Genomic DNA, 15,642 nt, shown 5'->3' with positions numbered 1-15,642 from the left:
ATAGCTGCAAGGCAACAGAGGTTTGAATTAAGAGTTTTCCTTCTCCTAGGTGGGTAGCCAGCCATGGCTAACGAGCCTGTCCGAAGCTTACTGGTTAAGGCGCCAGTTACTCGCCTTTGCCCCTTCTCCTGTTAGTGAGAACATTTCCGCCACATGGATTACTACAGCAATGAGACCTGCTAACTACGGTAAAAAAATACAAGCTTAAACTCTATGACCATATCACATGGTCCTCAGGGCTTGCAAAGAGGATTACTACAGCAATTAGACCCCATGAGACCTGCTAACTACAGTCAAAAAATACAAGCTTAAACTCTATGACCATATCACATAGTCCTCAGGGCTTGCAAAGATTTTCCTTTAGGGAAAAGTGGCAGGAAAAAGTGATGGATGACAACATAAAAAATGGACAGGCCTGTCATTGAAAGAAATTCTATCCAAGGCAAAAGATAGGGAGTAAGGGAGAAAGACAGTCAACAGATCTTGTGTGGTGCCCCAACAGACCAAGGGATAGATGAAGGTATATAAGAAAAACAAACACATTCCTAGCTTTTGAGACTAAATTTTTAATTCCTCATTTAGGCCTGGAGTAGTTTTTTTTTTGTTTTTTTTTGTTTTACTTTGTTCCTAGCGCGTTCAGCCCATCTTTGGTGCCCTGGCCACGATACCTTCATCATCTACATAGATTCTGACTCTGTCCAGTCTGTAGTCCATGGTTAGTATGGTATCCTTGGTAACACATTGAATCTGGGAATTAAAAAAAAAAATTTCGGATAAAACTGAATGTGTTTAACAGAACAGAATTATTACATCAAATAGTCATGTAAAAAATGTGTAACATGTCCATGAAAAGCTGCGACTTATTGTTTTGTCTCCATGTCTGAATTCCCACTACCTCCTATCAAGGATGGCTGTCTGGTCATGTGGTATGCACATGGCACTGTCGTTGCAATGGTCTTAAGTTCAAAACCTGTCCACCGTCATACTTTGTCATCAGTGGCGTAGCTATGGTGGTGGGATGGGGAGGGAGAATTAGAAAATCTCCCCGAGCCCCCAAATAAAATTATTTTTTTTTACATTAAATCTTAAATATTACACCATTATCTCATGCCATGATGTTGAATTTTCAAAATGCAGTGACCCCTAAAGAGGTCATGCCCCCCCGACCCCTATTGATGACTACTTCCAAGCTACCCCATTGCCTGTCATCATTTATGAAAGAACTTATGAATCTTATAAAACAAAAACAAAAAAAAGTAAAATTTGTCTTTGTCATCTAAATGGTGTGTTACTTTTCAATGATTGTCAGGGTGGGTTTTTCGGATTTCAGCTCGTTGACTTCGGGGTAGACATAAGTTCCTCGAACTCCCAGGTTCCCCACCTCGACAGTGTAAACCCAAGCAAATAATATTGGCATCGCAGCAGTGACTGGTTAACACTGAATACACGTTTTCAATTTAACATTTAGTGAATACAACAATTGTTCAACGATAACGATCAGTTAACTTGTATTAGTTAACAACAAAATCGTAAGTTTATAAATTTAATAAGCAAATGAAATGTTATGATATAATGATAAATGAATAATAGATCTAGTAGCATTTACAAGGCAAATATAATTCAAACATATTACTCCTTACACCTTAATTCTCAATAGCACCATTGATCAGGGCCCGGAGAAGCCCACAACCTAAACCATGGAGGCAACAACCAGACCATACAATCACTATCAGGCTTGACTCCAACAGAGTCCCAAGCCTGCCTCCCCAATACTGGGGAAGAAAACACCAAAGAACGCAACTCAGCTAAGTCAGCACAACCCCAACAAAGGCCAAAAAAACGTAATGACAACAAGGCGCACCCTTAGGAACAGAAACTCTCGAAACCTTATGGTGCTCAAAAGAAAATACCAAGCAAGATGCGCACGACAATGATCACATGTTAGTCTCAGAGACTAGTGAAATCAAAACCAAGGAGAGCTCCCTGATTTGGAAACCACTGCGCAGTTCATCTCATGTATTGGTCTAGTCATATGAACACTCCAACATAACAATGAGAACGATGAAGAAGAAGAAGACAAAAACCAACAAGAATAAGGATTGCCCCTTCACACGACTGATCCATTTTTGAAAGCCCTGCTTATCACTATATGTCAAGTTAATATCAGCCAGCAACAGGCCGCTTCTGAAAGATACAGCTGGGGATATTGTACAAAGGCAGCAGGACACACATCTGAGACCAAAAGGAAATCTACTGCCAAGGACAGGAATTGAGGGCAAAAAGACACAAAAATGGTTATGTCTGCACAGTGTAACCCAGTGACATATTGCAATTTTCATTGGACTTCAGACTCAAAAGACAAGCTTATTATTATTATTATTATTATTATCATCAACAGGAAGAAAAGTTTAACATCAGGATTCATTCCTATCTGTTACAGCATTAAAAGGTCAGTAAAAAAAATTCTTCAACTAATTATATAGTAAATATTATTATAATAACAAAAAAAAATGTTAATGGTTTCTTATCACACCAGATTGAAAAAGGTACCATAGTTTAATTGATCAAACTATTAAAGAAATAAGCGAGCTTTGTATTTTGATCTTATACTTATAATGATGACAGTATAGGTTACGATTAGGAAACTACTTTATAAACTTTACTTTATAAACTCTTTAAAATGTAAGACTTTATGGTAAAGCAGTCAGTGCATATTTCTTAGGTGATTTTTACACTTTTCTCAATTGCAACAGGGATTTTTCTTTTCCTAACATATTTTTTTATTTATTATTGATTTTTTTTCTTTATTCCCATTTCCATTTCTTATATAATACAGATGTTACTTCAAAAAAGAAGATGATTACGCCCTACACGTCATGCATATTAACAAATGACCTAAATTCTGTCAAGTCACTGGTTTTCCTGGCTGGCTAAGGCAACCCATTCCATGCTCTAATAGCATTAGGGAAGAAAGAGCATTTGTACAAATTTGTCCTAGCATATGGAATGAGGAATGTGCCTTTATCTTTGTGTCTTTCTGAGTATTTTATTAGATGTTTTTTTGTATTTGAAGATAATGGTTCATTGTTTTATGTATAATTGCAACTTTACTTTTGAGTCTTATATCCTGAAGGCTTTCTAAATTTAGTGATTCTACTAAAGGCGTTACTCTAGTCAAATGTGAATATTCATTTGTTATGAATTTCACTGCTCTATTTTGTGTCTGTTCCAGTTTCTTAATGTTTTCTAGAGTTTCATCAATATGGGGATTCCATGACAGTTTTATCATTTCTATCAAAGTTCTATCTCAAATGAATCTGTTGATTTGATTTTCTGCATTCAAAAATTATTTGCAATTGAGAGTAAGTGAACTAGAGCACAAGAGATACAGCTAATCACTGTCTGATTCAAACAATAAGTAGTGTCGTTCGAATTTATCGACGGTCGAGGGTTCAAACCAAGCCCGCCCCCATCCCCCGTCGTCCTGCGGGAGGTTTGGACTAGGAAGTAAACTATCTTCAACTCTGAAGGAACATCCGAAACATGTCAAACATTTTACAATCACTAAATTTAGAGACACTTCAAGGCTAAAATGTAAAGTAGCAATGATACATAAAACGCTGAACCATAATTTAGAAATACAAAAACACAATCTGATAAGATACTCAGATACATAAAGGACCAATTCTTATAAGTGCTCTTTTTCCCCTACTGTCATTAGAGCATGAATGGAGTTGCACTAATCAGCCAGGAAAGAAAATGATTATTAGAGTTAATAATTTATTACACTTTAATTCTGTAATTGGGGGCACAGTGGCTGAGTTGTTTTCCCCTACTGTCATTAGAGCATGAATTGAGTTGCACGAATCAGCCAGGAAAGAAAATGATTATTAGAGTTAATAATTTATTACACTTTAATTCTGTAATTGGTGGCACAGTGGCTGAGTGGTTCAGCGCTTGATTTCCAAACTTGGGGTCCTGGGTTTAAATCTCAATGAAGACTGGGATTTTGACTATACTTGGGGAAAGTAAAGGCGGTTGGTCATTGTGCTGGCCACACGACACCCTGCTCATTAACCGTTGGCCTAATAAACAGATGACCTTAACTATCTATCTGCCCTATAGATCGCAAGATCTGAAATGGGAACTTTACTTTTTTTTAAACTCTGTAATTAACATGCACATCTAGAACATGGATATGCTTATAACTCTGCTATCATGTTCATTACAATGTTTAATGTGATACCTACAGCAAAATGTATTGATATTATGTAGAATAATTGTTATTTCGTATTTCTAGAACAGGTTAGCATTGAAGTACCCTGGTATTATATTAAATTGTCAGTTTTTATCTATTGGAAGTGCATCCAGAAACAAGAATGACTCTATGTCAATAAAGAAAAGAAAACCATTTGATGAAATAATGAGGAATCATGCATTTGAAAATCACTTCATGAAATAAGCTACTTGTTGGTCTAGACTTTTGCCAATATAAAGGCTACAGTTGTCTGCCCTAGAAAAATGAAAAGCTCTTACAGAAATTGATGGATTATTGCTCTTGATTGCTTCAGATGCTTCTTCAAATTTCTGAAATACAAAAAAAAAAAAGTTTAATTTAAAGAGAACCATCGAAGGAATAAAACAATTGACCACTAATTCATGAGGCGTAGCCTAACGATGGATGAAAAAGGAATGGGAAAAAGGACAGGATGAAAGACTTAATAATAGTGTCCAATCACATTTAAAAACTGCATCACAAATAAAAATGAGACAAAGCTATTACAGCGATTGGACCCCACGATGACCTGATAACTAGTTCTACTGTCAGAAAAACGCAAATTACCCAAATTAAAAGATCTATGGCCATATTACAAGGTCTTCAGGGCTCACAAAGACCTTCTTTCCGGGAAATGTTACCAGGAAAAAGAAGAAGAGGCAGACAAAGAAAGCGATGGGAAGACAGCATATTAGAATGGATGGGTCTGCCATCAAAAGAGGTTCTGTCCAAGGCAAAAGACAGGAATGGAGAAAGACAGTCGACAAAACCTGGTCCAAAAGACTAAAGGATAGGTGAAAGATTTATTATCAGGTGGGGCAAGGGAGAACCCAGATGTTTGGTGGGGCAAGGGAGGATCCAGGTGTTTGGTGGGGCAAAGGAGGATCCAGGTGTTTGGTGGGGAAGGTATCAGAAATCCCCCCACCCTTTTCAAAATTCTAGATCCATCTTTGAATAGATAGTAAATCTTTGGTCGTTACCTTGCCAACAAGTTGAGGCCAAATGATAGGACTCGTGTGAGGACCTCGGTCATTCCTCTTGGGCACGGAGGCAGATGAAGCTGAGGGATTCATTACACAAAAAACACTGGACCTGGAGAATAAGAAGTGACACAGGGGTTATAGGGTAGATATGAAAAAGATGTTCAACTCACAGACATGTGTGTTGTGTAGTTGCATTAAATGCCAAGTTCAAAACTGAGTAGAATTTATTTAAAAATTTAAGATAAACACATAATTTTTCTTAGAAAAAAATCAAAATTAATTTTCTTATCTTAAAAATTACAGACGTTCCATCAAAAAAGAAGATATTTCAGTCGTGCTTGTTAATTAAAGAGTTTAACTCTGCTAAGCCACTGAGTTTCCTGGATGATTTCATGCTCTAACCACATTAGTGAGGAAGAATTTTTTTGTATGAATTAGTCCTAGTTTATAGAATAAAAAATGTGCCTTTATCTCTGTGTCTTTCTGAATGATTATCATATTTTAGCCAAAAAAATCCCACAGGAAAGAATGGCCAAGATTTAATCTCAGGTCCATCATGAGGACAGTCAATAATGTATATAACTTGGCCATTCATCACTTAACACTTAAAACGCAGGAAAAGTTAAATATGCAAGGACAGATAACTTGCAGGATTACAAGTATTTAGAATTGCCATATACTATATGTCATGTGGGGGGTGGTGTTGGTGGCTGAGTGGTAAAGCCCTAGGCTTCTGCACTGAGAGATCTCAGGTTCAAATTTCAGTGAAGACAGGGAATTTGAATTTCTAGAAGTAACAATGGTTGGGGAAAGTAAAATCACTTGGTCATTGTGCTGGCCACATAACACCTTCATTAACAGTTGGCCATAGAAACAGATGGCCTCATTTACATCAACTGCCCAATAGATCGCAAGGTCTGAAAGAGGTACTTTCTTTTTATCTGTCTTATACTGCCGAAAGCTATGAACTGTATGTTTCTTTCAAGCCAAGCCGCAAGGATATGAGACAGGGTCACTAACTTTTTCTTCATGTTTGGACAAATCTTGCGATTCTTGTTTACTGGAACATTTTTAACACCTACCCCTTAATTTAAAAATTTTTTTTTTTGTAATTAAAGTATTGTATCACCTTTGAACTCTTCATTAATATCTTTATCTAAATGTATACATCTAAAGATAGCGACTGTATCTGGGTGACTTGTCAAGTTATGTAAGCTTTATATATGAAGTATAACCAATAGTGTGTGTGTGTGTGTATGAAAGACTATTAGTCTTATTGTGCAATCAAGTTGGAATTTTAAAAAATTCTTACCATGAATCCGTAATATTTTATACATTTTCCGTAATGGCATGCCATTCAATCCCCCCTCACCTTCCACATTATGAATAAAGATACTATTCAACCCCCCCCCCACACACACACTTTTTTGTGATTCTTTATGTAAGCTTTAATATAAAAGTGAGACTATTATAACTATTCAATGTTGCTGCCTGGTCATGCGGTTTGCGCGCTGGACTGTCGTTCAGATTTATCTATGGTCCAGGGTTCAAACCCTGCCCGCTCCCATCCCCTGTTGTCCTGCGGGAGGTTTGGACTAGGAAGTAATTGTCTTCAACCCTGAAGGAACATCAGAAACATGTAAAACATTTTTGCTCCTTGGAGTAAAAGATGTTAAGGTCACCAGATATATTTGTGGGCTATCCTAAAGCTGCTCCTCGAAAGCAAGCCAACAGAAAGAAAAAGTGTTGAAGATATATGCTTGCCACTTCATCACCAATAATGGAGGAAACAGATATGACACATGAAAGGATGGTTAGTAATAGTGCCTGCAGTGACAGTAGTAATGGAAGTATCATAATCAGAATGGATGGTGTCAAAAGTGTGAAAAGTAGAGCTTATGTTTTGTGTAAGCTTGAAGCAGGAAAGAAACAAAACATTTAGTTGGTAACTCTGCACTCTGTCCAGAAGAATTGAAGAAATTAATTGTAAATAAAACAAATGAGAAATGGACGAGCTCTAATCCAAATCACAAGAAAGGTAACGCTTACTATAAGCTATCCTGACAATATCAGCATCAAATCTTTCACTCAGAACCGGACACAAAAGAATGCGACAACACATGTACCAGAAGCTCAAAATTGGAACCAGTGAAATCTACCCCAACGGAGTATCACCACAGAATGCTGACCACGTCCTCCAAAACTGCTCTCTTTACCAAGAGGCCCGTATAGGACACTGGCCCCAAACACCCCAATAGAAAGAAAACTATATAGAGAGCTCCCTGATTTGGAAACCACTGCACAGTTCATCTCATGTATTGGTCTAGCCATCTAAACGCTCCAACATAACAATGAGAACGAAGAAGAAGAAGTTGGTAAGGTTTTGAAGGAAGAAGATGTGGATGATGATAGAGTAGTTTCTTTTTTAAGAAGTAGGTGGGGGAAATGCTTGATAAGTTGTTTTTCTGTTTTGTTTTGTTTTTTTGCCCAGACATTTGGACTGTTAAAATATCACAAATTATCTTTTTTTTATCACCATCAGCAATTTTCCTAAGTATGAAAAAAATAGAAAGATATGTTTTTTTTTATGTATGTTTAAAAAAATATTTAATAATTTTATGTAAAGCTTCTTATGTCTCCAGCAGGTTGTCCCCCCCCCCCCACCACCTGATAGGTTCACTTGTCTTCACAAGTGATCCACTGTTTCCCATATTAAGGCAGCACTTTTAATTGAATTATTCCCATTATGTTTTCAACAGCTTATTTTGTATAGACTTTATTCAGGCCTGGCTGGGTTCCACTACAGATCATCATCATAAACATCCACTAATCTAGATTCTAGAATGTCACTAGTCTAGATTATGTAATAAGTCTAATAATACTGAGTCTCAATTAAAATTAATCTAATAGATATTATATAATTATGCTATAGACTAGCTGACATAGAATTAGAATTATTGATCTAGCTAGAATTATCAATATATTCAATTATAATGATACTGAATGATACTGATAATAATCATGATTTACAGAATACAAATACATGATGTAATGTAATACATGATCATTCATGATGATGATAATCATAATAGAGTCAGAGATACAAGACACTGATAGCAAAGACTAACAGACACAAAAAATCTTTTGTTCCCTAGATAATCAAACTATCTGATATAAACTTTTCGCATGTATCATTGTATGTATATTATTTAATTATGTGTGTGCCTGGTGTGAATGTAGGCTATATTTTAGTTTTATATAGATCTAATTATAATGCCAATAATGTTTTTTTTTTTGGTCTAATGATAAATTATAAGACAAATTTCCTTAAGAATGATAAAGATTATTATAATGATTTTATTATAATCATAAAATGTTATAATAATAATTAATAAAAAAAAATAATCATAATCACTGATAACTGATACTACATTATGATAATATAAGATTAATAGTACTGTAACTGAGTGATAGTGATAATATTTAATATTAATAAATAAAATAATTATAATATAAATTTATAATAAATATTTTATTAATAAAATTATAAAATAATTTTCATTTCTTACTCAGTGCAGGGATCCCAGAGAAGATGTGAGACACCACAAGAGCAGTGTCTTTGGAAAATATGTGGATGCAGAGAACTAGAACTAGACGTCTAAATCTAGATCTACATTTGATCAGATCAGATCTACAAAATCTCGATCTAGATTTTCTAGATCAAGACCACAGAGTCAGACTATTTCATTTGTAAGGGTATGTTGTGGTCATTATTTTTGCTTTATTTTATTTTTTGGTTGAAAAGAGTCAGACAGCTGCACAGACCTAGATCTATGCATTAGCTAGTTAAGATAGCCTTACATTTCAAGACTCAAATTACCTCGACATCTAGATCTAGATAATTCTATATTATTGTAATTTAAATACCAATATAAATCTAGAGTGTAGTTTGTTTTAATATACTAATCGACCTATCCTGTAAATCCTATACTCTTAAGCGAGCAATTCTTGTATGTATGTATATATATATATATATATATATATATATAAATTTTATTTCAAAAACGGCTCTAACGATTTTCTTTAAAATTTCAAGGTATGTGCATATTAGTGAGAAAAAAATTCTTAACTCATTGGCCACATCGGGAAAACTCGAGGTCGACCGTTATATCGGTTTGAAAATGCCTCATTATCGAAAAATTAATTTTGGCTAGAATGTTTTATGAATGAAAAATTTCCATGGCGTAAACGGGAAAAACGCTGCTTACGTCACTAGGCTTACCGCAGTATACTAAAATATTTCTTTGCAAACAATAACGAGTTTTAAAGGATCAATAGACCTAATGAAACATTTGCGCACCATCTTACTGTAGATTGATTTATTATAGAACTATGAAAGAAAAGTAATGAAATTAAATTTGCCGATATATGATTAGTTATTGTGTTTTAAGTGCTTAATAAGTTGTTTACACTTTAATTGTGTAGAGCGGTGTAGATACCTTTTACTTTGTTGTTTATTTTGCTGGTGACCTCCAGCTGTCTCGTTCTGAGGTTGCATGCAACCATGTGCTCTCTTCTATGTCAGCTAAGTCAAGTTTGCGCCATAAGCTGGTCTTTTAAGGGTTTCGGTGTTACGTCAACCACTTTTTAGCTGACCAAAAAAGACTGCCTTTGGCATGCGTTCGTCTGAGATTCGTCTCCCATTCAGGATACTGCTCTGTCCAGCGTAACTGTCGGACTTAAAGAATCCCCTCTATACAAAGGCCGCGGATACATTTGAGACCAAAAGAAAATTTGCTGCCGAGGACAGACGCAGACGCTAAAAGAAAATCTTAATCGAGCACCGCGGACAATGGTTATGCTTGCCCTGGATGTGGCAAGATATGTAGGTCACAGCTGCAATCCTCATTAATTTTCGGACTCTAAGACAAGCCTTATTATTATTATTATTTTGCTGGTGAATTATTACCATGTGTTCATGCTTCAGTGTCTACCTCTCCTGTACCAAAACAAAGGAAATGGTCATAACACAACTTCTTTACGCCTTACTTGCTCACACTAAACATGATATCCATCTAGCGGTCAACGAGTTTGCGTACACTGCAGCCTCTTTTGATTTAACTATAAACTTCGGTAAAAAGCTTGGAGTTAGGACCAGGAGAGATCTGAATGGATGTATGTGTAAAAGCAGGCCATAGCACCACTAGGATGGATGGATGGTAAAAGCCGGTATGAACTTCCTATAGTCCGACAGTCAGGCTGGGCAGGGCACGTATCCCGTATGGGTAACGAGCATATTGTTTGGCGTAACAGAGGTGCCCCACGGAAACGTTTCTTTAGAAAACTAATGCCATGATTTAAGTCTAATAAGAAAAAATGCGCCATTTTACTTTGTCACTAAGTGCATGTTTTACCCTATAACGTAGAGAAGTTACATTGCAAAGACTTTCTTCCAAGCCAATAATAGTAAGCCTACAATAGTTTTACGCAAAAGATGGATAGTAAAACTATAATACGGACGTGAGCTGTAGTTTGTCTAGACTGTAGGAGGACTTAAAAGACTTTAAATTTAATCGACATGTACAATTAGGCCTACAATTAGAACTAACAGAACAGATTAGTAGTCTTTATCCGATCGTTCATTTTGTAATTACAAGAATATTCCCAAAATAATTTCGGGTATATAACCTTCCAAAATTATTTAACAGAGCGAGGTTCGGCCACCTGGTACAAAAATATTCTCAAAATGACTTCGGGTATATATCCTTCCCAAATTATTCATCCGAGCGAGGCTCGGTCACCTGATATTATACATTCTTTGAGAAAAAAAACAAACCTATAAATAGCTCTATCACGTGACTTTAAAAAAAAAAAAAAGTTAATTTGGAATTCGGAAATAGAAGAGAGAACGAAAGGGGAAATAACTAGATCTAATGTTCTTGCGTGTCACCATTGTCATGTCGCAGAGCTAAGGCTAAAGTCTACTGAAGGTAGTTATAACAGTAACACTGTTAACAATATTAAGTTTATGATTCATGCTTATTTGTTGGACTTAAAAAGTGAGTTTTGCCCAGTGTCTACGTTCTCTTAATATTATAAGTAGGAATTAGGATTAGGCCATTTAGCCAATTTTGAATTTATTATTTAATTTACTATTTAGGCTTAGGCTTAGGCTTAGGGTTTTCAATCAATAAAATATATCATTAATTTGTGAATTAGTCTACAGATCTAGACTCTATATATATATAGAATCTAGAATTATTTCTTTTAACTAAATCACTAAAAATATTCTAATTAACTAGACTCTAGTCACTAATGAAATGATGATTACTTAAGTTAAACTTAAATTGACTTAATCATTCATAATCATGTCATTCATGAATAATTCATGATAACTTATTTAATGATAGATCTAATGATCAAAATCAAGATAAGCACAAAATTGAAAATAGAAAGAAGATCTAAGACTGTTTAATTTTAGTCATTAGTAATAGTAATCTAGATCTAGTACTAGATTTAGATCTAGACTTATAGTATACATTATTTGATGATAATCAACTTGATGATTAAGTGAGTCTGGCTCATATTACATGATATTATCAAAAAGCAAATTGATTCAAATGATGATAATCATCATAATGATAATGATTCTAAAAGTAAAATACTAGATCTACTAAATGATTGACATTTAATAATCTAACATTGTTTTTTTTAAAATTACAATTGAATTTACATTAAAGAAACCAATCTTCTATATAGATCTAGATTCTAGAATTCTAGGTCTAGATCTATATAATTATATAAATAATATTAGTTCTAGTCAAATCTAGTCTAGATTCTAGATCTAGAATCTCTCTACTCTAGATGATAAATGATAGATTCTAGAGTAGACTCTACTACTTATAAACTGAGACTGGAGACAGACAGTTGAGTACTTAACTTAGACTTAGATCTACTTACATTAGAATGAATAGTTAATACTAATAGATCTAGAGATGTCTAGTGTTCTAGATCTTGATTGACTTGAGTTAAAGATCTATAAGAATAGAACTACTAGATCTATCATCTAGTTAAATATAGGCTATGATCTATAAATATAATTAATAATTATAAAAAGCAAGGCATATTAAGTACTAGGCTAGCTGCCTGGTTATGCGGTATGCACTCTGGACTATTGTTTGTTTGTCTCAATAGTCCCTGCGGAAGGTTTGAATGTAGATTTTCTTAAACTCTGAATGAACATCCGAAGCATGTATATTATATACTAGTGACATAGTCATATATATAGATCTAAGTGTAGATTAGAAAACTGTAGATCTAGATAATACTAATAATAGGGTATCGCAGATAATAGATCTACTGATCTAATCTAGTTACCTAGTCCACATTCTACATGCTAAATATTAAACATACTAACAGAAATACATAAAGTACACTCTAGATCTAAATATAATATAGATCTAGAGCTCATCTAGAATTTAGATACTAATTAATAAAAAAATAATATTAACAAAGTCTAGCTATAGATATTTAGAATGGATCATTTATCTATTAATCTATATTCTATTCTATTAAAATCTAGATGGAGTAGATCTATAGACTCTAGAATCTTGAGTTCTATTCTGCCTGCTAGTCAAGGTGTGTTGATTTAAAATTAGATTCTCTAGCTTAGTCACTAAAACACTGAATCATAATCTTCAAATACAAAAACAAAATCTAATAAAATACTCAGACACAAGGATAAAGGCACATTCCATGTAACTTGTTCCATATGCTAGGACAAATTTGTACAAATTATCCTTCTTCCCTAGTGCTATTAGAGCATGGAATGGGTTGCATGAGTCATCCAGGAAAACCAATGACTTAACAGAATTGATTATTTTGATTATAAAGTCATTGATTAACATGCAATACTAGATTGACCTAGCACCTATTATCACAACAAATTTCCGTAAGGATCAATAAAGCAGTCTTAGTCTTAGATCTTATCTTATAAAATACTGACATTACTTTAAAAAAAAGATGATGATTACGTCCTATGTCAATCTAGTCATGTAGAATTAAAGTCTAAGATCTTTAAAACACTAAATAAGTAATATAAATGTTGTGTTTTTTTAAATATTAATTCCTACTTTATGTTCAAATAATATCTACAGTAAACGAAACATTCATAGCTTGTCATTAAAAAAAAAAACAGAGAGAAAAAAATTAGATCCAACCCATAACGTTAGTGTTATTATTAATGCAACTCTATAAACTTCATAACTCAGCCATACTAGTATGACAATGTCGTGTGTGAAATTTTAGCTTAAAATAAATGACCCCACGTTTTTATCATTTCCATCCTTGAAAAAAGTTTTTGCTAATTAGTCGGAGTAGTAAAAAAAAATAATTATATTTTTGGATTCAATTATTGAATACAAACTAATTTTCTGATGTTAAATCCACACATGTAGTGTTTAAGTGAGACTAGGTAAGAATATATGCGTTACACTTGCATCATTGTAATAGTTTGTTATGCTGTTGTAAGACAAATTTCCCCAAATATAATAAATATATTTTTTTAGTATTAAACTATATTTTTTTCAAGGATTTTTCCTTTTTTTTTTTTCCGTGTAAAAAAATTACATTGCAAGTTGAGTTTATTTCTCCAGTTTTTCCCCACCTGACTTGTGGGGCATACACAGCATACCAGCATACACAAACTTTTTTATTTTCTTATTATCAGCATGATGTACTTTCTAGAGAATCTTTGAAAATGGCACTTGTTAAACTAGTACAATGTTTTAGTGAGAAATAATAATGCTATAAACAATTTTGATGATTAAGGTAAGGTGCACGAGACCGATATATCGGTCTGGCGGGGCATGGATTTTTTACGCACAGACCGATAAATTGGGCTGGTGGGTTCAAAAGGTTAAGATTTTAAAGCTTATAAGAGAAAAGTTTGTTGAAGGATAAATTGGTTTATGGGGATATGCCTAAATATACATCAGCGATTGAAAAATGGAACTTGGAGGACAATCAAGTAAACAACAAACATTCACTGAACCTATTTTAAAATTAACATCTCCATAGAGTAGACTGAGATACAGTCGTAGGTCCAGGGGATTTTATAACATGAAGTGGTCTAGTGTATTATGATGTAACCCTAGTGTCTATATGAAGTGGTCTAGTGTATTATGATGTAATGTGGTTTTGGGTATTATATTAATATTATTATATTATGCATTGAGGCTTTTTGTATTGTGGACCTAGTTTATTTGAATTGGATTTCAGTGTACAGATGCATAGTGTCCAAATTAAAATGACACACATTAAAGTAAGTTGCGTCATACAGTTGTATACTATTAGTATGACATACCACACTGTTATGACATACCACACTGTTATAAAAGCACTAGACAAAACCAATGGCCCTTGTCTGGGTGAAATCTTTGCTGACCTTTAATCTTCAATGGGTGAGCTTAACCTTTAACCTTTGTTAGACTTTTGGTCAAGTCAACCATTAGCCAGCTGTTTACCTAGAATGTTTTGTATTTGGGGGGGGAGGGAGAGAGAGAGAGAGAGCGAGCGAGATTAAAGGAAGATCTCTGATAAGTTTGCATGTCTTTGTCATTAGTGATTAACCATTCTGGCCAGACAAACATCTCATTGTAATGGTCTTCATAGAACAGTCTAGGTAACAGTTGACTATCTGTTGTTTTGCACTGGCTTCAGTAAGGTAACTTTGTAACTTTGACAGTAATAGTTGTTCTTAATATTGCACTGGCTTTAGTAAGCAACAATGATTGTTTTCCATATTGCTCTAATGGGTACCTGACGTTAGTTGGGGAAAAGTAAAGGTGGTTGGTAATTGTGCTGGTCACATGAAACCATCATGAATTGTGGGCTACTGAAACAGATGACCTTATATCATGACCGCATGGTCTGAAAGGGGAACTTTGCTTTTTACTTCACTTTAATATTGTAATGGCTTCAATAAGCAATAATGGCTGCTTTAAAAAATCTGCAATGGCTTCATTAAGGTAAATTAAGCCTGAATAATGGTCTCATTCAGTCATTGTACTTATTAAATTGGATAAACTGTTCAATTGTAAGTTCAAAATAGTGTTAGTGACCTATCTCTCTCCCAACTCCAGCACCTATTGATTGGTCTCACATTACATTATAAAACCAGTAGTAAATGTCGTCTGCTATCATTCTTCTTACCAAAGTGACAGACTAGAAAAGTTGTACCTTTTTTTTTTCTTCTCTCCAGTCCATCTGACCATCTGTGTGCAGTCTAGTGTTGACTCTCCATCAGGATATTGTCATTCAATTATTTCACCAGGCCACCTGGGATAACTTGGATTACACAAGAATGCTATCTTCACTCAGTTA

The 15,642-nt window shown here is 34.4% G+C and overlaps 1 protein-coding gene across 2 annotated transcripts; it reads right to left on the bottom strand.

Moving 5' to 3' along the window:
- Positions 1–593: 593 nt before the first annotated feature.
- On the bottom strand, positions 594–15,586 carry LOC106079425 (uncharacterized). 2 transcript variants are annotated; one of them, XM_056039733.1, is made up of 4 exons: positions 15,499–15,586; positions 5,257–5,368; positions 4,537–4,587; positions 594–747 (listed from the first exon to the last, which is right to left on the bottom strand). In XM_056039733.1, the coding sequence occupies exons 1-4, from the start codon at positions 15,531–15,533 to the stop codon at positions 637–639; spliced, it is 309 nt and encodes a 102-aa protein (XP_055895708.1). In that variant the 5' UTR covers positions 15,534–15,586; the 3' UTR covers positions 594–636. The 2 variants fall into 2 exon arrangements, with proteins under 2 accessions (XP_055895708.1, XP_055895709.1); XM_056039734.1 differs by lacking the exon at positions 15,499–15,586 and adding an exon at positions 8,829–9,229.
- Positions 15,587–15,642: the final 56 nt, after the last annotated feature.

This window comes from Biomphalaria glabrata, chromosome 8 (assembly GCF_947242115.1).
Source record: "Biomphalaria glabrata chromosome 8, xgBioGlab47.1, whole genome shotgun sequence".
Classification (NCBI taxonomy): Eukaryota; Metazoa; Mollusca; class Gastropoda; family Planorbidae; genus Biomphalaria; species Biomphalaria glabrata.
The sequence above is the reverse complement of the archived record's forward strand: the minus strand, read 5'-3'. Positions and strand labels throughout refer to the sequence as shown.

What these genes read in the sequence shown, in the direction of transcription:
- LOC106079425 (XM_056039733.1), bottom strand. Translation starts at nt 15,533, where the DNA reads ATGGTCAGATGGACTGGAGAGAAGAAAAAAAAAAG. An exon ending in GGAGAGAAGAAAAAAAAAAG is followed by an intron (nt 5,369 to 15,498) that starts GTACAACTTTTC and finishes CTTATTCTCCAG; the next exon opens with GTCCAGTGTTTTTTGTGTAA. An exon ending in GCAATAATCCATCAATTTCT is followed by an intron (nt 748 to 4,536) that starts GTAAGAGCTTTT and finishes TTTAATTCCCAG; the next exon opens with ATTCAATGTGTTACCAAGGA.